Source organism: Ochotona princeps, chromosome 21 (genome assembly GCF_030435755.1).
Source record: "Ochotona princeps isolate mOchPri1 chromosome 21, mOchPri1.hap1, whole genome shotgun sequence".
In the NCBI taxonomy this organism is placed as follows: Eukaryota; Metazoa; Chordata; class Mammalia; order Lagomorpha; family Ochotonidae; genus Ochotona; species Ochotona princeps.
This window is the reverse complement of record NC_080852.1, coordinates 25,136,755-25,161,219: the sequence shown is the minus strand read 5'-3', so window position 1 is coordinate 25,161,219 and position 24,465 is coordinate 25,136,755. Positions and strand designations below refer to the sequence as shown.

Here is a 24,465-nt window from a genome sequence, read left to right as displayed (position 1 = left end):
CCAAGCACTTGGGCCATCTTTTGCTGTTTTCCCAAGCACATTAGCAAAGAGTTGGATTGGAAGTGGAGCAGCCAGAATTCAAACCATCGATGACTTGGGACGTCAAAGACTTAATCTACTATACCATGGCATTGGCTTCATCAGATTCTTAGGCTATAGTAACATGTAATTCTTAGCAATTTGTCTAACAAAGATCCAAAACAAAGCTTGGTAGGACACTGCAGCAAAACTGATTTCATTTGTTTGTTTCTGGTTTTTGGTGTAGCCCTCCCTTTCTGATGTGTAGAACCTGAAGGCTGATGAAGTCAGGCCTGGGTGTGGACTTAGAGCCTAGTGACGGTGTTGTCTGAGTGATGGACACATTGAAGGCAGTGAGTGTCCTTACCCACACAAGCAATCTGAAGGCACCTGCTGTGCAGGTCAGGACAGACCAACAGGCCACAGCCTTCCACAGGAACCAGAGTGGGACTGTTACAGACCTGGGTAGGGTTATGGGAGATTCATGCTTGTTGAGCTCCAGCTTTTAGATTGGCTTGCACTGGACCAGAGTTATTTATGTGCATGGAGCAGGTTGCACCCCAGATGGTGCAGAACCACCCCCACCCCCCTATACACCCCTTTAACAATGTGGAGACACAGAGACACACACAGACAACATGCGGGTGAGGCGATTACTTAATGCCATCTGGGCTGGCCATCATGTGAGCATTGCATTGGGGCAAGGCTGTGCAGGCACCAGTGTCTGTCAGCCAGCAAGGCTGACACACTCGTAGGAGTCTGAATGACTTGCTATCACATGGAGGGAACGGCAGCACTCACCCTAGTGAGAGTGACAATCCTGTTCCCAAGAGGATGGGAAGGAAAACAGCTTTGCCCTGGATGGATGCACATGGCCCAGCTGGGAGTGAGGGATAGGATGCTTTATGAGTTAAAATGTCAGGGAAGGACCCAAAGATGTGAGGAGATGCTTGAAGTTAGGAACTTGAGCCTAGACACTGTTGTCACCCTTGCATTTAGCGGGGGAGAGGGGATAGGAAGAGGAGTGGAGGTGTGGAAATAAAATGCAGATGAGTCCCAGGTTCTGTAGCAACAGGCTCTACCCTCATGGATGCATTGGAAAACTCCAAGATGGATCGTGTTAGTTCCAGGCACGGAGAGACAGAGAGTGATGCAAGCTCCCATGTGCCCCAGGTTGGGTTAAATCTAGAGCAGGTATGTGAAGAAGGAACTCTGCATGGTAACCAGAGAAACAAAGGTGCATTTACACACCGAGTGACTTGGCTGTCAGGGAGCTGGGTTGGCTTGCTGACAACTGAGCAAAACCAGGAGGGATCAGACTGTCCGCTTCGGGGAGAAGCTTTGATTTGAAATAACGACAAGCCCAACACCTGCGTCTCCTGTGGAGTTTGGCTCTGACGTCAGCCACTTTAGGAAAATACTGGGGCTCCAGGACTCTGAAAAGGAGACAATGAGACAGAGGCTGAGTGGTCTTCATCTGTGATGGGGGAGACCCCAGAGGCTGCACCTGAGGTGGAAGGGGGAGGTGAGGATGGTAATAGGCGTTGTGGTAGGCAAGGTCACTGTCCCCATAGTGGTGGAAAAATCACTGTTCCCATAGAAATCACAGTGGCTCCAGCCCAGGAGGCTACAGGGCTCAGCTCAGCTCCAGGAAAGTGATGTGGCCAGAAGACAGTAAGGTTGTTGACAGCTCTAGCGATGTTGTGGTGGGTGTGCACACACACTGCAGCCAGCCAGGGCAGGGGCCAGCAGCAAAGAGCTCCCTGGCAGGTGTCACAGGAGCCTCCCAGGGTGTATTGGAAGGCAGGGGGTGGGGGATCCACGGCATGCAGAGAGAACATTGGCTCAGGACAATGTCAAGCCAAGAAGCTTTCATGGGGAGATTTAGAGCAACCCCTTCTGAGTCCCATGGCCAAGTCCTGGGGAGGTCTGTCAGTCTTCAATGGCCTGGGTGTAGAAGGAGTGGTACTGTCCATGTTGTCTTGGCTGGGGCTCTATTGGCGTGGTAGGATCCTCTTGGCCATGGTGTGTGTGGGGGTGCAGTCATCAGAGATGTGCTCATCTCTGGTTGGGTGTATGTGAGGGGTGCTTTCCCAGCAGCAACCCAATATGAGGAGCCTGAGACTTGGATTAGGGCCACACTGTCTATTCATGATGTGCAGGCCCCGGGCAGGGTGTATGGAGACTGACTAAAGGAATCCCAGAATCAAGTAATTTTGGGGAGTCCTTGGTGGTGCCAAGGCTGAAGTGACATTTTTTCCCCTATTAAATGAAATGTTTCCAGCTATAGATAGCATAAATCGTAAGTGCACACATGACCTTGACCCAGAAAAAATCTGTGTGTACTTGGCAGTGGAGGGTTTGACTTCAGGCCGTGATGGAGTGGCTCAGAGCTGCACAGCCTGAATCGCTAGTCGGGGTTAAATTTAGACTCTAGAGGGAAGATGATGTGGGATTATTTGAAGAGTGTTAAACGCTGGTGCCACTGGTTTCATTGAACATGAAGAGCTGTCATTCCCCATCTGTACCCACACATGGTGGCAAAAGGGACAGTCCCCCTATAGCAATCACTTCCAGCAAGGGTTCTTTCTTTATTCTGGGGAACAGAGGTGTGCTAACGCCTTTCCAACAGTCCCCCATGTGGCCTGCTGAGAGTCTAAGGGGAACCCCAAGTCCCACATGATGTGGCAATGAACCAGTGGATGGGTGACTTATATCTGTCAGACTGGCTGGCTGTCTTGCTCTCTCTTCCTCCCTCTCTCTAGGAGATTTATTCATTTCCTTTGGTCTTGAAAGCACATATGGGATTCTAGAAGTCTACCTCTGCCAGGAGCAGCTGCTCATTTTGTAACTGGAGATGTGGATTCTTGAAGATCCAGGAAGAGGATTATTCCAAACTCGAGATCTGGCTTTTTTGCTTTTCTCTTTTTCAGAGTATGCGCAGAGCCAAAATGACTCCTGTTAAGCTTTTAAATGGGAGATTCTGTGAGGTGGTATGTGTATGTATGTGCAGGCAGCACATCCAGCACCTCCCAGCTTCCATGCATCAGGGATTCAGGAGTGTCTTACCCCTCCACCTCAGGGTCTCTATTGAGGCTGCAGTCAATGCATTGGCTGGACATGGGCTGGTGCTTGGTGTGGCCATGACCATCCCACTTAGGACACCTGCATCCCACATCTGGGTACCTGGGTTCCAGTCTCAGCTTGGTTCCCAATGACAGCACCCTAGGGGACAGCAGGTGACAGTTCAAGTACGTGGGTTCTTGCCACCCATGTGGGAGGCCCAGCCTCGCTCAGCTGTTGCAAGCATTTGGGAAGTGGCTCAGCAGATGGGAGCGCTCTCGCTCCTTCGCACTTTCAAATTAAATTTAAAAAATGAACGTGTAAATATAATGTTGGCTGGACAGCTGTCCCTGTAGGCCTGACTGGGGCTGGAGGACCCTATTCAAGTTCATTCATGTGGCTGGTGGCCAGACCCTCATTGTCACTGGTTTCCTTCCGGTTACTTATGCTGGCCTTTCATTGATCTTCCTGCATCTGTTAGCTTCTGGTTTTCAGCCCTATTTTTTTCAAATAGTTTTTCCCATCTTGTCCTCACTCTCCCTCTCCTCTGGGACTTCAACTTCATACCTATTAGAGCTCTGAGTGTCCCACAAGTCACTGACAATGCTTTGTTTCAGTTCTCGATTCGTTCAGTTCTCAATTATTTAAGCTTGCATGCTTCCTACCGGACAGCTTCCCAGCTACTGATGGCTGCATTTTCATCTCCAGGAGTTCACTATATGGGGTCTTTTTTATATCTTCCATGTCTCTCTATCTTGAACTTTTTTTAATATTATTTTTAATTCATTAATTACATTGTATTATGTGACACAGTTGAACTTTTGACCATAAGAAATGCAGCCATAGTAACTACTTTGATGTCCTTGTCTTCTAGCTCTGATAGTTGATTCGGTTTTGATTTTTTTTTGTTGTTCATGATGGTTTGCATTTTTTGTATGTCTGGTAATTTTTGCTTAGATGTCAGACATTGAGAATTTTACTTTGCTAGATGTTTTTGTATTCATATAAATGTTCCTCCTCTCTCCCTCCCTTGCTCCAGGGTACAGCTGAGTACCTTGGAAAAATCTACCCCATTTGTTTTACATGTGGGGGTTTGTCTTGGCTTTGCAAGAGGAGATTGCGTCTTTTACACGTGGTTTCTCTTACTTTACAATATGTTGTGGAAGTACTCCCAAATCACCATTTCTTAATTAATAATATTTCATGGACAGTATCACCATTTACTCATCCATCTCCTTACCAATGGTTATTCCCTTGTTCATTGTAATTATTTTTTTTTAAAGATTTTATTATTATTGGAAAGCCGGATATACAGAGAGGAGGAGAGACAGAGAGGAAGATCTTCCATCCGATGTTTCACTCCCCAAGTGGCCGCAACGGGCCGGTACGCGCCAGTCCGAAGCCAGGAACCAGGAACTTCTTCCAGGTCTCCCACGCGGGTGCAGGTCCCAAAGCTTTGGGCCGTCCTCAACTGCTTTCCCAGGCCACAAGCAGGGAGCTGGATGGGAAATGGAGCTGCCGGGATTAGAACCGGCGCCCATATGGGATCCCGGGGCATTCAAGGCGAGGACTTAAGCCGCCAGGCCCGATTGTAATTACTTTTTAAGAAAATATTTATTTCTTTGAAATGCAGATGGACAGAAAGAGAGGAGAGACAGAAAATTCACCCCAAATGACTGAAACAGCTGGAGCTGGGCCAGGTGGACATGAATCGGCATCCACATGGGAGTCTGGTGCATGCAAGGCGAGGACTTAAGCCAATAGGCTATCGCGCCAGGTCCAAAAAAAAATCAAAGCAGTGTTTATTGGTTTCTTTAAATACAGACTTTTAAATGAATATGAATGCAGTTCTTTTTTCACAACAGCAGAGGGAGCATGTGGGTTCCTGTTGGACCTGTTGTGTGGTCAGCATATTTTGATCTGCTCCTGGGGACACTTGGCAGTGGAGGACTGGGCTGTGCTTTAGTCCCAACCTCTAAGCCTCCTTCCATGTGTAAGGGCTCTCCTTAGCTTTGGATTGGAGAGGGCCTGCCTGTGAGTTTGAGCCTAGAAATGCCAGTTGCTGGTTCCCCCATCTCTCCTAGATGCTTTGGCAGACAAGTGACAGATTTGTCCAATCAAATGTACTCATTACTGGTTTTCATTCTGGTGCTTGGAGTCCAGAAAACCAGGCTAACATGCTAGTGCTGAGATCTTCAGCAAGCTGGCTTCCTGGCTATCTCTTACCCAGTTATGTAGGGTTTTTTTTAATATTTATTTAATTTTTATTGGAAAATCAGATATACAGAGAGGAAGATCTTCCATCTGATGATTCGCTTCCCAAGCGGCCGCAACGGCCAGAGCTGAATCGATCCAAAGCCAGGAACCTAGAGCCTCTTCCGGGTCTCCCACAAGGGTGCAAGGTTCCAAGGCTTTGGGCCGTCCTCGACTGCTTTCCCAGGCCATAGCAGGCTGCTGAATGGGAAGCAGAGCAGCTAGAACACGAACTGGCACCCCTATGGGATTCCGGCGTACACAAAGTGAGGCTTTGGATTGGCTCAGCTGCAGCCATCGTGGCCAATTGGGGAGTGAGCCAGCATATAGAAGATCTTTCTGTTTTTCCTTCTCTCTGTAAATCTGACTTCCCAGTGAAAATAATAAATCTTTGAAAAAATATAGAAAGACACATTTATTTGAAAGGCAGAATCATAGTGGGAAAGAGAGAAAGAGATGTTTCATCGACTGATTCATTCCCCAAATGGCCAAAACTGCTGGAGCTAAGCCGCTCCGAAGCCAGAGCCAGGAGCTTCTTCTGTTTCTCCCATGTGGGTGCCGGGGTTTAAGGACTGCTTTCTTAGGCAAATAAGCCTGGATCTGGTTAGAAGTGAAGCACCCGGGACACAAAGCACTGCCCATATCGGGATATCGGCACTGCCAAAGAAGGCTTAGTCTACTACACCATGACACCACCGCCCCATGGCTTCTTGGCCCACCTGTTTTCTGAAAAAACAGTGAGCTATTCAACATCGTCTCAGTTCTGCTTATTTTCTGCTGAGCTGCATATGAACCGTTGGTGCTGTTTACAGCTAAGGATACTGTCCCGACCTACAGGACACGATGCTCAAACCCTGAGAGTGGACTGGGAATGCCGGGCTGCTAGTCCCCGGGCTGCTGGCCCAAGAAACACACCGACACACGTACTTGGTGAACAAGAGTGCCTCATGCTCTTTATTTTACTCCTCATATATATACCTTCTCTAGGGGAGGAAGAGTAGGGGAGGAGTTTCCTGGAAGTAATTATCTTCATCGAAGCAGGGAAAGAACTAATCATTATATTGAAACAGGAGAGGAACTAATCATTTGAACAGGAACAAGGGTGGAGGTTCTATTCCACTTGTTTTACACAGGATGTTCTGGCCTAATATCCTGCTTGCTGTGGCCCTGCTTGCCCAAGGCAGGCTTTGCAATGCAACAGGTTGTCAGGCATGCCAAGTCTAAGGCCCGTGAATCTGTGGCTCCTAACAGGATACCCGCGGGCATACTTGCACTTGGGGGGGGGTGGTTGAATTGTATTTCTTCCGACATGATTTGAAAACATCATTGGATTCACTTTGCTCATATTTCCTTTCCTAAATCAGATTGGCTGACAGTTTCTTTTCGTGCATTGCGCTAGTGGAATTTTCATGGCAGGTGGGGTGCTAACTTTTAGGGGAATATTTCTGTAGGAAAAATTCCCACGGTGGAAGTGTTGGAGCTCGCAGTCTGTGCCTGTGCAGTTTCGATGGATGTTGTGAACCTGCAACCCGTAGATAGTTTGCTGCTTTACATGCTGATCAGCGGTGCAGAATGTGGCCTGCTCCTTGCCACCCTCCACAGCCCAGAGGACCTGTCTTCAGGCTGTTCTTTGACCCTTTTTGTGTGTGTGAGTTACACATCCTCACACATTCGAATCTCTTTTTCCAGCTGTTTTTTGTCTGTGAAATGTCTATTCATGTTCTCTGACTGGGTGAGTTTTTTTTTTTATGGCATGTTATTTTAGGCGCTTTTAATAAATAATTATTTTATTTATTTTAAAAGCAGGGATGAGGAGGAGAGAGGGGGAAGAGAGAGGGCGGGGAGACTATCCACTCCTTCATTTTCCAAATCCTAAATCCAGGAGCCAGGCATTCTATCTGGGTCTCCTGCAAGAGTGCGTCATGGGCCACTACCTGCTGCCTCCCATGCGTGTTAGCAGGAAGCTGGATAGAAAGTGGAGGCAGAACTCAACTCCAGGCCCTGGGACACGGCACATGGGCCTTTCAAATACTGGTGTAACTGTTTGTCTATAGTGATCTGATGGTCTGCATTTTGAACGTGTTTTCTTTCGGTAGTGATTTTCATGACAGTACGAACTGGAAAATATTCCCTCCAGGAGAGAGCCGTCACTCTGAGTGACAATCACCTCCCAGCGGCACCCGCCAGTGATGCAGCGAGGTCCCTGTTATTGCCTTGGAAGTTATATTCCCTAATGCAATTCAGGAGCTGCCCTACTGCAAACCGTTCAGAATGTGGCACATTCCTGACAAAAGAATTCCAACCTTCTCTTGAAGAGATGAATCGAAGAGCTCATTATCATCCTGATGCCTTCGATGTTTGGTTCTCAGGATTTTTTTTAACAGTGAACCGTTCTCCCCCATGGTAACAAAATCGAATAAAGGAGGAAACTTTACTACAATCTTTCAGCGTTTCCCACAGCCTTTTCGTTTCCCTGCTGACTAGCTCCCTCTTGTGGAGAGGAACCGTCAGCGCGGGGCTTGCTGGTGACAGAACCATCAGTGCTGCAACAGAACAACGCAATCTGTAAACCCCTTGTTCTGTGCGCAGCAATCACAACAGCTAGCACTCCCAATTCACAGAAAGCACACATGTGGCTGGCGTGCCCTCTCACGTGCGGGAGACTTTGATGCAGATCTGGCTGGGCTTGCCTCATGCTTGGCTTTCACTAACAGCCCCCCGGCCATAGCCGGGCTTCCCCTTTGAATGAAGGAACAAGCCTAGGGAGAGAAGTTCTGAGCTTACTGTGGCTTGGCAACTACAAGCAAGCTTGGGGGCCCGGGGCTGGAGCTTGTCCGTGACCTGGATCTCAGTGGTCTGTGGTTTATTGAAGTGATTTCGAATCGGGCTCTTCTCTCAATACTGATCTATTGAGTATTTATTAGATGTCAAACAGGGACAGGGACTGAGGTCCCCACAGGCAGGATTGGGCACGTGCACTGTAGTTACACAGAGAGAAGAGATGGCGCCAGAGGCTGAAATCAGACTGCAGGGCTTGGGATTTGGAGGAGAGGCAGATTTGGGAATATTTGCATACACATCGTGAAGAGATGTCTCGGGGGTGAGACCAAGGCTGAATATAAAATTCACTGATGTCTCATCTATAATCTACTGAGGGTAATTACATGCAATACTTTAAAATAATTTCATTCATGAAGTCAAATTCCAAAGTGTGGGATTTCTGTTTGTGGCAGAGTTCAAAACTCTTTGGATAGTGGAGTATTTGGGATTTCACACTGAGAATATTCAATCTACACATTTTTGAGAAAAACATTTAAAAGATTTATTTTATTTATTTGAAAGAGAATTGATGGGCCCAGTGTGATGGCATAATTGATTAATCCTCCCCTTGCAAATGCAGGGATCCCATTCGGGCACCAGTTCATGTCCTGGCTGTTCCACTTCCATCCAGCTCCCTGCTTATGACCTGGGAACTCAGTGGAGGAGGGCCCAAAGCTTTGGGACCCTGCACCCGTGTGGGAGACCTGGAAGAAACGCCTGGCTCTGGATCTGCTCACTCAGGTCATGTGGCTATTTGGGTAGTGAATCAATGGATGGAAGATCTTTGTTTGTCTTTCCTTCTTTCTGTAAATCTGATCTGCCTTTCCAGTAAAAATAAATAAATCTAAAAAAAAAAAGAGAGAATTGGCAGAGGTGTGGGGGGCAGATTCTCCATCTGTTGGTCCAATCCACAACTGGCTACAACAGTTACAGCCTGGCCAAGCTCAAGCCTGGAATCCCACCCAGATTTCCCATGTGGGTGGTAAAGGCACAAGCCCTTGGGCCATTCACTGCTGCTTTCCAAGGCTCATTAGCAGGGAGCTGGATCGGAAATGGAGCAGCCAGCCAGGACTCAGACTAGAATTCATATGGGATGCCAGCACTGCAGGTACCAGGCTAACTTGCTGCCCCACCATGCTGTCTTGGAGAAAAACTGAGCAGGGACGAGCAGTAGAGCATGCTGGGATGGTGAGAGGTCCTCCACTTTACCTGGGTGGTCAGGTGATGGAAGTTGAGTGCCCTGGGGTGGAGGCCTGGTGGCTGTTGCATTAAATGGTAGGGCAAGGGCAGGGGTTGGAGTCAGAATGTTACAGCCCTGGGGAGGAGCAGGTCTCCCAGGCTTGCAACTTCCCTAGCTGTGCAAGGGCACCTCCAGGCCGCCAGCTGGAGGCCATTTCCTTGGAAAGAATCCAGAAGATCATTGCCCAAGGTCGGTTCTGATGCCTTGTCAGGGTGGGAAACCTTCCAGGGGAGAAGCTACCAGACAGGATTCCTGCTAACTTGAACTGCAGGAGGAAAAACACTAGAACCAGAGGGCCAGATGCGGAGGGAGGGATACTTAGTTTCAACATTTTTCTTGAAAGAAATAATACGTTATTGTTTTTATTTTTTAAAAAATGTTGCAACTCCCCAACAAGCGAAGGCTTGCACCGCGGCTCACTTGCATGCTGGCAGAACACCCTGTGATTGCTCCGGGAGCAACAGGGGACCCCAGCCTTGCAAGGAGCCTCTCCCAGGCCCCTTGTCTTCCTTGGGAGGCTGTTCTAAGACAGTTTCCCAGCTCCTCCCAGTGACAGGCATGGGCCTCTGGGCTCGGCCCCTTCAGAGCAAGCAGGCAGCACAGCCAGCCACTCAGCTGCAATGCTCACCTCCCTTGACCCAGTGCAGTGTAAGACCAGAGCCATGGGGCCACTCAGCTTCCTTTACAGATCCATGTGAGTCATAAACTCTCATGATCTTTCTTGGCTCATTTTAGCTGTACCGGTTGTATCTGCCAGCCCTCAGCCTTAGTGTTCCTTTGTCACATAGCCGCACGAGCTTGGCAGAGAGCCATTTGCCAGGAGCTGGTTCAAGGTGAGTCATCAGGACCCGCAGAATTGCAGGTGGCAAGCCGAGCACATGCTGGCAGGGCTTACACCTTCAAAGACCCGTGGGAGGTGGTGGAGGCCATGGAGCCCTGTGTCCAGGTGAACTGAGTACACCTTGACCTGGTGCCTGATATAAAGAACCCTCCCGTGTGATCCAAGTGGCCATGCATGCCGATCTCTGGCTCTTTTTTACTGGAAGTCACGGGAACTCGGTGCCATCTCAGAGTCTGCCATGCCTTGTGTCATGAATAGGACTACTGTCCAGTTCTGCCTGGAGGAGCAACGGGGGGGGGGGCGAGGGGGGAGTGAGGGGGCGCCGGGGGAGGTGCATCCTGAGCCTTCAGGCTGAGAACACAAATAAGTTGAATGCAGTCAAGTGCAGAACAATGATGATGGCACTGTGACTACCCGTAACCACCTTAGGAAATGTAAAACAGGTGGAAACATAAATATGTCTGTAGTTACATTAAATGTAAATGGACAAAAGTGCTGCACTTAGTCAATGGACGTGATCAGACTATTTAAAGCAAAACGACATGCTTGCTACAGAAGACACCTCTAAAACATAGCACCTGATTGTGAAATGTTTGTTATTTTCAAGCACACATGGAATGCTCATCAAACTTTATGCTGGGCCATAAAGCTAGTCTCAATCAGCTATAAAGAATTTAATTAATACAGATTATGGTATAGGATTGTAATTGAATGAAACCAGAAATTTAAAATAGAGATATTTAGAAATTTTTTCAAATGTTTGGAAATTAAGCAAAGCACTCAGAAATTAAAGGAAAAAAATCAAAATGGTAACTAATCAAAATGGTAACTAGAAGCTATTTGAACTGAATGATAACAAAATCCTACATATCACAAATTGTGGGATGCAACAACAACAACAAAAAGAAATTGTGACTTCAAATACCCGCATTAAGAAAAGCAGAAAAACAATGAGCTGTCCTTCATAAGTAGTTCCCAAAATAATTGAACCCTCTGAAGTGAAAAGCAGGAGAAAAGTAATAGACATAAGGACAAAACGATGAAGACGTAACACAAGGAGAGTGTGTTCCACTTTCAGATGAGGATGTCGTCCACTGGAGGCAGGACACAAAGGCAGGACTTGCCCACTTCCCCGGAGCTCCCCAAGGCAGGGCTGATTGGTGAGAGAACTTGGCTTACATAAGGGCTGAGGTTGAGCACTTCTCTGGAACACAGCCGCCTGGAAGGGCCTGCCTGTCTGCGACACCCAGCAGGGCCTGGCATGGCTGCGTGCTGTGTGCTCTTGACTTTGATCATTTGGTGCTGGCTGCTGTCAAGCCTGGCAGGGTTGCTGGAGCAGAGATGGCTGGCAGTTTAGGGGGCAGGGGTGGGTGTTCTCCATAAACCCAGCAGTCAGGCTACAGTTCCGTTGTGCCCACCTGTGGTGCACCCATTCACACCCACACACCCCAGCCAAGGACCGCAGTGTGTTCTACAGGCCCGTGTCGGAGCTGCACAGTTCACACCCACTGCTTAATCCAGGAACAGTGTGGCGCTGCTTCCAGTCAAATCAAAATCTTTTTTTTTTTCTCCCAGATCAAAATCTTGAAGCTGGATTCCTTCCTCAATAACGATTGGGCTTTACTTTGTATGTCTCATGCTCCTCAGGGTCTAAGGACATGTGATCCAGGCTGATGATGACCATGTGACACTGATCCTATCTGTAAATTAGCAGTGGAGTCCCCAGGCTGCTGTGACAGGTGGCAAGGCCAAAGTCCCACGCAGGGATGGGCAGTCTTTCACACTGTTGGGACAGTCCAGTGCCTGGTTGCTCTTCCCAAACAAGCGATTGGGACTCTCCACACCTGCAGCCTTGGTTATGAATTTACATCCACTCATGGACTGATGTACCTGCCCCTAGGTACATCCAGCTCAAGGCTCGGCATTTCTGCTCCTTGCCGGACATTCTACCGGCTTCTAGACTTGGCACCCTGTGTGCCGACAACCCAGCTCACAGCTGCTCTTCCCACCCCAGGTTGCAGTCTGTGTTCTCTCTGGAGAGTCACACACTCAAGGTCCCAGGTCCCTGGTCGGCCCCACTCTTCCCAATTCATGTCTTGTTGCCCGTTTGGAGGACTTTTTAAAAAGATGTTTTTTTCTGGGCACCTTTAGGCTGAGTCTTCCTCTGCAGAAAGCCCCACCCCCTAGTGGGTGGGTGGAGAGGGCACTTGGAGGAAGTTGTCTCCACTCTAATTAGGGCTCAGAACAATTCTACACTCCATCCTCAGCTTTCTCCTTTCTGCCAGCCGCCAAGTTCATAAACCTGCAGGGGCTCTTTCCTCAGGGCTCGCCCCGCCACCGGCCTCCCACATCCTAGCTGATGGACAGGTACCCTAGCCAAGCCTAGACTCCACCTAGTGGCTGCATAGGGGCCCTGGCCTACACCACACTGACTTGCTGACTCTAGGTTGGCAGAGGCGCCAAGAGATGCAGGATGCCTGCTCCAACTCCTTCCCCAAGAGCTGTAGAAACCTGGCTTTGCTTTGTTGCAGGCCTTTCTCAGGCACCTTAAATCACAGCAGGTGCCAGAGAGTCTGGCCACAGCCAGGGCCAGCTGGGAGGGCCAGGATTCCACAGCCCATACCGGCAAGGACCCTTAGAGGCAGCATGGCAAGACCTTTCAGCTGAGCCACAGTGGGGACAGGCACTGCTACTGTCAGAGCAGGAGCCAAGGGATGGCAGCTGTGCCAGCCGCCTCCTCCTCCGGTACGGAACACTCCCTCTGCCGGCACAGGCTGGGGATGGGGCGAAAGCTCTGGGGCTAGCTGGGAGGGGGCAGGCAGTAAACAAGCAGACAGGGCTGGCTGGTGCAGGGCACAGCAGGGGTTACAGGGCAACTAGGGCACATTTTCAGGTCCAAAGTCCAGTCTGATGCCCAAAACCATTGGCAGGTACAGGTTTCAGATTCAGCTCAGGACCTATTGCCTTGGCCTGCCCTTGTGCCTCTTGGGGTCAGGTGGGCACTCTTGGAGGAGCTCACTCCTCCCCCTCCTGGCACAAGTAGAGAACACCTCCTGAAACAGGAACAGGAGGAGAGAAATTTCCACAGGACTAACCAGCTTTCCAGGTAGTGGCTCCTGCCACTCAGTCACATGGGAAGAAAGGCATGAAGCTGTCAGCTTCTTCCCATCCAGCATAGCCTTTGCACTTAACATATCCGGTCAGTCATGGGGGTCAGGGCCTGCTGGGAGTCAGCCGGGGGGGACAGGTGCAGCCCAGACAACCTGTCAGGAGAGGAGCTGCTCCACCTAGTTGCCCAGCTCCCACTGGGCTGTCTTGGGGGCCAACTGTCCCATCACCAGGACCATGTGGAGCTGGGGGCTCAGAGCACTGACAGTGTGCAGTGCCTCATTATACCCTAGACATGAAAGGAGACAAAAACCTAGTAAGTCCCTGAGAAGCGGAGAGAAGCAGGCAGCCTTGCCAGGGACCTCAGGTCTTGAGCTCCCACAGCCCAGGCAAATTCTCTGGAACTTCCAGTTTAACTCCTAGATCCCAAATGTGGAGCTGAAACAATTGACAACCTGGAAATAATGGGTCCTTCATCCATGTGAGAGATCCCAAAGAAACCCTGGTCATTGTTACCAGGAGCTTCTTCCAGTCTCCCATGTGGGTATAGGGACCCAAACACTCGGGCCATTCACCACTGCTTTCCAAGGTCATAAGCAAGAAGCTGGATCAGAAATGGAGCATCAGAGCCTGCTGCAATGGCCTAGTGGCTAAACCCTTGTCTTGCATGCACCAGGATCCCATATGGGCACTAGTTCATGTCAGACGCTTCTTTCAAGTCTCCCACCCAGGTTCAGAGTCCCAAGGCCTTGGCCCGTCTTCCATTGCTTTCCCAGGCTACATGCAGAGAGCTGGATGGGAAGTGGAGCTGCCGGGATTAGAACCGGCGCCCATATGGGATCCCGGGGCATTCAGGGCGAGGACTTTAGCCGCTAGGCCACGCCGCCGGGCCCTCCAATAAAATCTTAAAACAAAGTGGAGCAGCAGAGATTCTAATCAATGCCCATATGCAATGCTGGCACCACAGGCAGAGACTTACCCTGCTATCCATGGTGTTATAGTATTCAATGTGATTAAATTCCCTATCAATAGATGCTTAAATTGTCTCAATGGGTCCAAAATAATTTGCCACAAACACCTTTCTGTTATTGCTATAAGTACCTTGTATTCCAATGCCTTGCTTTTGGGGATAAATACTTATCGTTTCAGATAGAAAAAAATGGACAAAAGCACTTACATTTGCACTAATAAGGCTTTCCTTGTTGGCAGCCATTCTGATGCCTGAGTCATAGCTACCCTTATGACATCACCACCCTCCTCCCCTGTTCCCCTTTCCTCCCAGTGCCCTGGCCACAGGGCTGCAGACCTGAGCATAATGGATCCATCTAGACCCTAACCATGGGCAGTTTAGGGAATGATAGACCTGGGGGGATTTGAAACTTCCATCTGCAAGTCATGGGCATACGATTTTGTGTAAGAGAGTCAGTCCACGCCAAGGGGGCAGGCAGGGGAGGGTGGATGTCCACAACTAATCAGGGCATACATCTAAGTCCAGGGTTGCTGCATAAACCAAGAGGTGGGGTATGTGGTGGAACTGACACCAGCTGCACACAACACTATGTGGCCTTACTTATCCCTCTGATTCTGGTTACAGAAGGATGGCCAGTTCTGTGAAATTGTCATCGAAGATGTTGAGGAAACCACAGAGTGGAGGAGAAAGTCCAAGCAGAAAAAAGAGAAGCCACCCCCTCCGCCTCCTCCTCCTCCTCCTCCCCAACCAAAGCCCCCGCCAAAGCCAAAGGTAGGTGGCACAGCCCTCCCCCACCAGGTGGGATGACAGATCTGACCTGTGTCACCCCACAGGGACGACTCCTCTCTAGGGTCCACAGTAAGGGCTGACCACAAAGGACACTGCCCAGAGATGGACATGTGGGTCAGAAAAGCGTGATGCTATTAATCCCCCATGCCGAGCAGCCGTCGTCCACCAAGGCTGCCCCGAGCACCCAGGATGAACGAGGGGTCCGTCCGGAGCTGGCATGAACAGGCACCGACTCCTCCTTGGCTTTCTTCTTCTCCCATTGCCTTGTCAGCTTGAGACAGAGGCCCCCAGACTGAGGGGCAGGGCAGAGAAGGCCCCAAGGGAGGAGCAGAGCATGCAGGGGTGGGGCGGGGGCAGGGAGTTTTGTGTTTGGAGAGCACCATGGCCAGGCGAAGGGAAATCCAAGGCCAAAAGCACACATGAGCTAAGTCTGTGTTAACTGAAGTTTAACATGTGAAAACTGGAAGACGTGGAAGATATCAATGAGAAAATCTCCACACAGTGTGGGGCAGGGCAATTTTTCATGCCATGATGTGGGAGAGAGAAGGGAGTGGCCTGTGGGTGTGGGCTGAAGTGTGGGAGGAGAGGTGGGCAAAGACACCCCTTCTGCAGCAGATGGGGGGCTCTATAGGATCCTGAATAGGGTTCAAGTGCAAGTGGATCAGGGTCTGGTGTTACTCTGCACATGGGGACCCTGGGACCCAGAAGTCAATGGTACGAGTCCTTTTGTGTTAACTGACCAGGCAAAGGCAGGAGGCTAAGCTGGCCTCACAGGTTCATAAGCACTTCACTGCCCCTGAACTTGAGATGGAGGGTCTGTTGAAAGAGGCTTAGACCCCTCACCAGGCATACCCTGAAGCTGAGGAGAGTGCAGAAATGCTTTCTGAGTGTCTTTTCTTTTCCCCTCAACTCTCCTCCCCCCTGGAAATGAAGCCGCCCTCCAACAAGGATGCGGCAGCCAGGAAGATCCAGGCCTGGTGGCGCGGCACGCTGCTCCGTCGCACGCTGCTGCACATGGCGCTCCAAGTCTGGGTCATTCAGTGCTGGTGGAGGCGGACGCTGATGATCCTGCTGCAGAGGCGGCGACGGGCGGCGTTGGAGGTCTATGCCCGGGAAACGTGGGCCGCTGGCAGGCTACAGTCCTGGTTTCGCATGTGGCACATCCGAAGGCAATACTGTCGATTGCTCAATGCTGTTCGTATCATCCAGATTTCTTGGCGCTGGCACAACTGCCATACTCGTGGTGTTTTCCAGGGCACCTATGAAATCACAGAAAGCCAGCTCAGACTTGAACTTGACATCTTTCTAGGATCCCATATTTGCCGGATTACAGACTGCATCCCCTTCCCAATAAAGAACTGACCAGGTCTGCTCCAACCACTGCTGGCCAGGTCTCTGTGTTGGGAGAGCTCCGGGAGGTCTCCGTCCCAGTGGAGGGTCAGAGGGTATGGCTACAGACCCAGGACCTCTCACAAGTGAGCACTGAGCACTCAGAAGGAGGGATGTTTGGGGTCTGGGGTGCAGAAGGGGTTGAGAGAGCTCTGTGCTGGGGGAGCAGGATCTGTGATAGTCTGTCATGCGTGGAGTGCTGGGCCAGGAGTAATGTCTATTTTATGTCCTTCCCAGGAGAAGGTGAGCTCTGGGGCCACAATCTGTTAGACTGCCTCACTCACAGTGGTTTTCTCTGATGGTGTCTCTGCATATATATATATATGCATACATCCATTTGTATATTTTAATATTTTTCAGTGTCATATATGAAGATGTTATCACATTAAAATAACATAAAATTTCATTGGATAAAGGCAACCTTTTCTAGTTGTGCTAGTCAATTTTTCTTACTTATTGTTTTCATTTTATTTGAAATGCAGAGAGACAGTGAAACTGTGAAAGTTTCAGATAAATCTGCCCAGAGTCTCGGGTGTCTGGATCTGCTCAGAGATGTGGAAGTCTGGAGAACCTATGCAGGGCCAGACTTCCTGCTAGGGATCCTAGCTCCCTGTCCACCGCTGCCAAGTGGTGGGCAAATCCTGGGCTTGTCCAAGCCCGAGGTCCAAGAATTTCCTCCATCCACTGCGATCATGCTGTGGGGAGATCTTGGATGGCTCTGGGAATACTCAGGATCATGGCTCTGCTCACTGCCTTACTGGTGGGTGGAGTCCAGGTAAGTCTGCTCAGAGGTGCAGGTGTCTGGATCTCCCAGCCATGTGACTGTGGCTGGGTGAACCTGTGCCAGGCCAGGCTTCGTGCTAGGGGTCCAGGCTTCCTGGGCATGTGGGTGGCCGGAGTGCCAACCAACACCGGGTTTCACTCACTGGCCTCCTGTAAGTGAAGAAGGAGTCCTGAGGGACACCCAATGACAAGGTCACTGTATTTGCAGGTAAGCAAGGGGACTGAGACCTGGTGGTTTTGATGGGGAGAGACAGGAAGATCTATATGAGTCAGATTGATGCTCCAGCCCACATGAAAATCCAAAGTTGAGCTTGTTAGCATGAAACATTGCTGACCACCACACACCTATCCATGTGAGGAAGATCAATGGAACAGAATAGAAACACCAGAACGGAGCCCACACATGTATAGACCACTAATTTTTGACAGGAAAACTGAAAATAATCCAGGGGGAAAAGCCTAGTCCATTCAATAAATGCTGTTTTGGGACAACTGGGTAGCAGTTTGCAGAATTAGGAAGCAAGAGCCGTACCTATCACATTATACAAAAATCAGCTCTAAATGGACCAAGGACCTAAATCTAAACCCAGAAACCATCAAACCATTAAAGGAAAACATAGGAAGCACTCTCCAAGAAATAGAAATGGGGAAAGACTTCTTAGAAAAGACACCAAAAGCACAGGCAGTCAAAGCAAAAATGAACAAATGGGACTACATCAAACTAAAAAGCTTCTGTACAGCAAAGGAAACAACAAAGTGAAGAAGCAACCAACAGAATGGGAGAAAAATTTTGCACACTATAACAAATGATAAAGGACTAATATCCAGGATTTACAAAGAGCTTCAGAAACCCAAGGACATTAAAAAAAAAACTGTGAAAAAAATGGGCAAAGGAAATGAACAGACATTTTTCAAAAGAACTGATTCAAAGGGCTGACAGACATATGAAAAGATGCTCCCTAGCCATCAGAGAGATACAAATGAAAATCACATTGAGGTACCACCTAACTCCAGTGAGACTGGCCTACATACAGAACTCAACTAGCAATACCTGCTGACGTGGATGTGGGGAGAAAGGTACCCTCTACCCTCCTTCACTGCTGGTGAGAGTGCAGGCTAGCATAACCACTATGGAAATCAGTATGGATAGTTTCTAGAAAAATGAAAATAGACCTGCCATAAGACCCAGCTATCCCTCTCCTAGGAATATACCCAAAAGAAATTAAAATTACATGTGAGAAGGGGATTTGTAATCCTGCATTTACAGCAGCACAATCTACAATAGCAAAGACATGGAAACAATCCAGATGCTCATCCAAAGAGGAGTGGTTAAAGAAACTGTGGTACATCTCCTCCATGGAATATTATTCAGCCATTAAAAAGAATGAAAATATACCATTTGCAACTAGATGCTCCCAACTAGAGACCAATATGCTCAGTGAAAGAAATCAATCCCAAAAAGACAAATACCATGTGTTCTCTCCAATATAAGGAAACCATCATGCAAACTGGAATGTATATTAATGGAATAATGGAGACTACCATATCCAGAAATGAAGACACAATGCAACATGCATCCCTACATGCAAACAAGAGATGGACTCGCAGTGAAAGTGTTGGACATATCCAGACAATGGTATAATGGACTGTCAGACATTATCTGTACAGCAATATCAAGGTACACTTAAATAGCAGACTGATGGAATTTTAACTCCTTATAAAGAAATGCACTGTTGGGCTCGGCGGCGTGGCCTGGTGGCTAAGGTCCTCGCCTTGATCCCATATGGCCGCTGGTTCTGGTCCCGGCAGCTCCACTTCCTCTCTGTCTCTTCTCTCAGTATATCTGACTTTGTAATGAAAATAAAATAAATCTTTAAAAAAAAAAAGAAAGAAAGAAATGCACTGTTGTGACCATATGGGAAAAATCAGTCGGGAATGGGCCCGGCGGCGTGGCCTAGCAGCTTAAAAAAAAATCAGTCGGGAAATAGAAATTGGGGGGAGGGGAATCCCAGACTATACAGGATTATACAATAAAATTCAAAATTTAAAATAAAAAAATTTTAAAGGCAAACCAGAATCCATTGGGAAATTACAAAGCCCTGGATATGAAAGTATTCCTTTGCAAAATTACAAAATGAGAGCAGGGCTGTGGCGTATCAGGTTTTCCTGCTGCCTGTGAGGCCAGCATCCTGTATGGCTGCCAGTTCAAGTCCCAGCTTGCAATGCAGTTCCCTGCTAATGCACCTGGAGAAGCAGCAGAAGATAGTCCAAGTGCATGGGGTCACCCATGTGGGAGAGCTGATTGGAGTTCTAGCCACCTGGCTTCAGCTTGTCCCAGCTTCGGTCACTGTGGCCATTTGGGGTGAGAATCTCTCTCTCTCTTTTAAATACTTCTTTATCTATTGGAAAGGCAGCGTTACAGCAAGAGAGGGAAAGGCAAAGAGAGACGATTCCTATGCTGGTTCTGCCTCAAATGGTCTCAACAACTGTGCTGGCCACAGAGGAGGGCGATGTGGCAGCAAGCCAGGGAGATGGGGGTGGGTCTGGCTGAAGCTGGCACAGAGGTCAGGCAGGAGCTGCTCTGAGCCCAGTACCTGCTGAAAGAAGGGTCTGTGACTGAGCTACCCTGGAGATCATACTTAGGACAGGACAGACTTACGTGGGCTGTGATTCCCTGAGGACGCCAGGCCGTCCCCAGCAGGTGTCTCCTCTTCCCCCAACAGCTCTGACCTGGAGGAGACAACCTGGTCCCCTGGTCACAGTTGCCCTTGTGACATCGCGATCCTCTCCTCCACACCCTTCCTGCCCCTGTCAGCAGGAAGGAAGCAGCTACCACAGGGGAATGATGACCTGAACCACCGGCTCCAACCATGGGCAGTCAGTGCTGTGTAAGACTAGGCTGCTCGCATTCTTCCGGGGTGTTAAGGGACAGCATCAGACAGTGGCATGGGACCCAGGGAAGAGCGGGGAGCAGAGGACCGCTTAGACTGGTCCTCACTCCTGCTCCCCACCCGACACTCTGATTACAGAAACCTAGCCCAGAAGAAAAGACACCAAAATTTGAGGTAAGTGGAAGGAGGGAGTCCCTGGAAGTGCAGGATCCATCTCTGGCCCCATCCCCAAATGCCCTCCCTCTCCTGGGTGAGCAGAGCCAAGGATGGAGATGGGCGGGACAGGGCGTGGAGCAGTACATGCACAGCCCCATGGGAGGTATGGAGCAGCACTGTGGGAACCAGGGAGGTGCGTGAGAGTTGGCCTGGCTCCGGGCATGCACTGTTGAGCAAGCAGTGGGAGTAGAGGTAAGAAACACTAAAATGATCAAGAACAAGAACCCCCCCACACACAACATGCAATGGCCATATGCACACACATACATGTATGTATGTGCACATATGGAATACATGCACACACGCATGAACGCGCACGTATACTACTGCCTCCGAAAAGAGCTCTTTCTAGCCGCAAAAAAAAAAAAAAGGAGAAACCAGGTAGAGTAACACAAAAGTTTAAGAGAATCACTGCTTTGCTCCAGTGAAACACAACAGAAAAATCTGCAGCCTCACCCTCACCAGCTAAGGAAGAAGCCCAGACTACCGCAAGGCACAACCGGCCCCGCCTTCCCCTCTGACTCTGGCTGCTGAAGGAGGGCCAGGCTTGGTGGAACTAAAGATGGTCTGCCAGACCTGGCTGTGGATCTCTTGACTAGGTCCCTTGCAATGTGCAAGTGACTCCTTATTAAAGCTTTGTTTTTGATCCATTTAAAATTAAGTAGATACTTTCTGAGCTAAGAAAAATACAAGCAGTGATGTTGAACCCGTGTTGACCACACAGAAACTGAAGGCAGAAAAGATCAAGGGAGATGTGGCACCACCCCCGCCAAAGCCAAAGGTAGGTGGCACAGCCCTCCCCCACCAGGTGGGATGACAGATCTGACCTGTGTCACCCCACAGGGACGACTCCTCTCTAGGGCCCACAGTAAGGGCTGACCACAAAGGACACTGCCCAGAGATGGACATGTGGGTCAGAAAAGCGTGATGCTATTAATCCCCCATGCCGAGCAGCCGTCGTCCACCAAGGCTGCCCCGAGCACCCAGGATGAACGAGGGGTCCGTCCGGAGCTGGCATGAACAGGCACCGACTCCTCCTTGGCTTTCTTCTTCTCCCATTTCCTTGTCAGCTTGAGACAGAGGCCCCCAGACTGAGGGGCAGGGCAGAGAAGGCCCCAAGGGAGGAGCAGAGCATGCAGGGGTGGGGCGGGCAGGGCTGGAGTGCGGGAGAACAGGTGAGCCGGGAAACCCAAGGCTCAAATTGTGTGTGTGCATGTGCACATGTGCACATGTATATTTGCGTTAATTGAGGGTTAAGGCGATAAGAGCAAACAGAAGTGAGTACCAGGCATGGGTGGGAGCTGCCGCTTCTCTGGCAGGTGGGAGGTCTAATGGGAAGGTTATGGGTCCCAGTAAGGAGGTCAGACCCATGGCAGTAGGGGAGCAAGGTACCTTGGGCACCTAAGTCTGTAGATGCTTGCTCAACAGGGGCCAGTGAGGCCCCTGACGAAGAGGGTGAGGAACCCAGTGCAGAGAGAACAGCTGCAGGTGGGAGTACTGGGATTCGGGTATCAGGACAAAGCATCCACTGTGCCTGAATCAGCAACATGGCAGCGAGTGGCAGCAGAGCCTTTAGTAGCTCTCCCGGGGTCACATTGGCCCTTCCTGCTGCTGAGACGCCCCACTCTCCACCCCTGGAGCACTGTGGGCCTGGGCTATGGTTTCCTGAGTGCCTTGTCTCTCCTCTCTGCCAAGCCGCTGCCCCCTAATGCTGTCATGATGAGCACCAAGATCCAGGCCTGGTGGCGCGGCACGCTGCTCCGCCGCACCCTCCTGCACGCGGCGCTCCAAGCCTGGGTCATTCAGTGCTGGTGGCGGCAGACACAGGCGAAGCAGATGCAGAAACAGCGGCAGGAGCTGCTGGATTTCTATTTGTGTGAAGTCCGGGCGGCCGTTAGGCTACAGAGCTGGTACCGCATGTGCCGCGCCCGAAGGCGATACTGCACTTTGCTCAGCGCGGCCCACATCATCCAAAGCTTCTGGCGTCTTCGTAAGAGCCACACCCGCTACTTGCTCAATGGCATCTACGAGATCACATCAGGCCAGCTCAGACTGCAGATGGACGTGCTTTTTGGACCCCAAATTTGCCGGATTACAGACTGCATCCCCTTCCCAATAAAGAACTGACCAGGTCTGTTCCAACCACCGCTGGCCAGGTCTCTGTGTTGGGAGAGCTCTGGGAGGTCTCCGTCCCAGTGGAGGGTCAGAGGGTATGGCTACAGACCCGGGGCCTCTCACAAGTGAGCACTGAGCACTCAGAAGGAGGGATGTTTGGGGTCTGGGGTGCAGAAGGGGTTGAGAGAGCTCTGTGCTGGGGGGAGCAGGACTGTGATAGATTGGGTGGAGTGCTGGGCCTAGAGGCAGCTGGCTCAGGGAGACTCACTGATCTGTGCCCCACTGGTGCCCCCTGGAAGCCTGGGCTATCCTTCACTCTCCTGTTTTTGATATTTCACACCCCCGCCCCACTGAATTTAAAACAAGTTCAAAATCCAGCCCCCTTCATGGTCTCTGTCATCCCACAAGGTCTGGCCCAGTCCCTTCTCCCTCTCTCTCTGTCCTCCCTAGCTAATCTCCTGTATAGCATCCTTCATGCTTCCCTTGCTGGAACTTGGCACCTGCCATCTGCTTCTAGAACTGCCTCCTCCCAGGGGGAGATCTCGCCTCGCTTGGGTTTTTCTGTGTTCCAATGCCCCTCCTTTCTCCACTGACGTGAGCTGCTTCTCCTCCCCAGCCTCTGCTTCAACTCTGGCCTCCTGTTTCTCAGGTCCATGGTGCTCACTGAGCCTATTGTAGCTCACTGTTGGTCCATTTCCTGACTCCTCCACCCCAACCCCCAACACACACACACACACACCCCAACCAGCAGGGCAGGACTCCAGGGCTGGTGCTGTGGGAGTGGATAAGAGGAAGGCAAAGAGCAGGTGCAGATTCTTTCGAGTCCCAGACAATGCATAGAATGATGATCACACAGACACCAAGTGTGACAGCAAGGGTGTATTTCAGGAAAAGAAAGTTGCTAGAAAGTAGAAGCTATGTAAGTCCAGGGTTGGGCAGAGACTCAAGGCTCCAAAGGAAAAAGGGAGCTGTGTGTCTGCAGGAATCGATCTTGGGCGAGGCGTTCTGAATGTGGTGTCAAAGTTCACGGGCTGCAGGCTACACAGCTGCTGTTGCAGCCACATACAGCTTCTGCATGAAAGCGTTTTGAGCTTGCAGTTTCTCTAAACTTCCCTGGCTGGCTCTTGTTTGTCTCCTGCCTCAAGGTGGCATGTAGGGAGGCAGAGAGGAGTGTTGAGATTTGCATTTATCCGTTGCCTCAGTCAGCCCTTAGCTGGCTTCCTGCCTCAGCAGCACCCAAAACAGTGCTGGATACACACACACACACATGGCCAACTGGCTGCTGCCTCAGCAGCACCCAGAACAATGCTGAACACACACACACACGACCTGCTGTGGCCCTGTCTCCAGGACCTAGAGCTGACTGAGCTTCGTTTTCCGGAGCCTGGGCCTGATCTCCTCTTAGGGATGCACCTGACTGACCTGATGCATACCAGAATACATGGCCCGTGCATGGGCTTATGTCTCTGTGTGTGTGACTGAGGCAAATTCTACTTCATGTAAGACAACCCATTTGGGGCCTCTAGATCTGGCTGTGCCAGAAGCTAGTCTACCTCTACTATGGAAACTCAGGTTTTGTGAGTCCATAGACAATCATTTTTACAGTTTGCCAAGACAAATAACAAAAGATGAGAACAAGGGTGAGCATTATAGTGCAGTGGGTTAAGGTACTATCTGTGGCAGTAGCCTAGCGGCTAAAGTCCTTGTCTTACAAGTGCTGGGATCCAATATGGGTACCGGTTCTAATCCTGACGGTCTTGCTTCCCATCCAGCTTCCTGCTTGCAGCCTGGGAAAGCTGTTGAGGACGGCCCAAAGCCTTGGGACCCTGCACCCTCATGGGAGGCCCCAAAGAAGACCTAGAATTCTGGCTTCGGATTGGCTCAGCTCTGGCCATTGCAGCCACTTGGAGAGTGAATCAACGGATGGAAGATCTTCCTCTCTGTTTTCCTCCTCTCTGACTTTCCAATC

The 24,465-nt window shown here is 50.1% G+C and overlaps 2 protein-coding genes and 1 long non-coding RNA gene across 3 annotated transcripts; 2 read left to right on the top strand and 1 right to left on the bottom strand.

Moving 5' to 3' along the window:
* The first annotated feature begins 14,585 nt into the window (after positions 1 to 14,585).
* LOC131482882 (IQ domain-containing protein F5-like) lies at positions 14,586 to 16,479 on the top strand. Its single transcript, XM_058678926.1, has 3 exons — positions 14,586 to 14,756; positions 14,938 to 15,084; positions 16,036 to 16,479. Exons 1-3 carry the CDS (start codon positions 14,739 to 14,741, stop codon positions 16,462 to 16,464), a joined length of 594 nt encoding a protein of 197 aa, XP_058534909.1. The 5' UTR covers positions 14,586 to 14,738; the 3' UTR covers positions 16,465 to 16,479.
* On the bottom strand, positions 15,980 to 20,050 carry LOC131482884 (uncharacterized). The gene is made up of 2 exons (XR_009247373.1): positions 19,934 to 20,050; positions 15,980 to 16,361 (listed from the first exon to the last, which is right to left on the bottom strand). It is a non-coding gene; the product is annotated as an uncharacterized LOC131482884 (long non-coding RNA).
* LOC131482883 (IQ domain-containing protein F5-like) lies at positions 20,051 to 22,513 on the top strand. The gene is made up of 4 exons (XM_058678927.1): positions 20,051 to 20,162; positions 20,304 to 20,339; positions 21,106 to 21,162; positions 22,077 to 22,513. Exons 1-4 carry the CDS (start codon positions 20,145 to 20,147, stop codon positions 22,506 to 22,508), a joined length of 543 nt encoding a protein of 180 aa, XP_058534910.1. The 5' UTR covers positions 20,051 to 20,144; the 3' UTR covers positions 22,509 to 22,513.
* Positions 22,514 to 24,465: the final 1,952 nt, after the last annotated feature.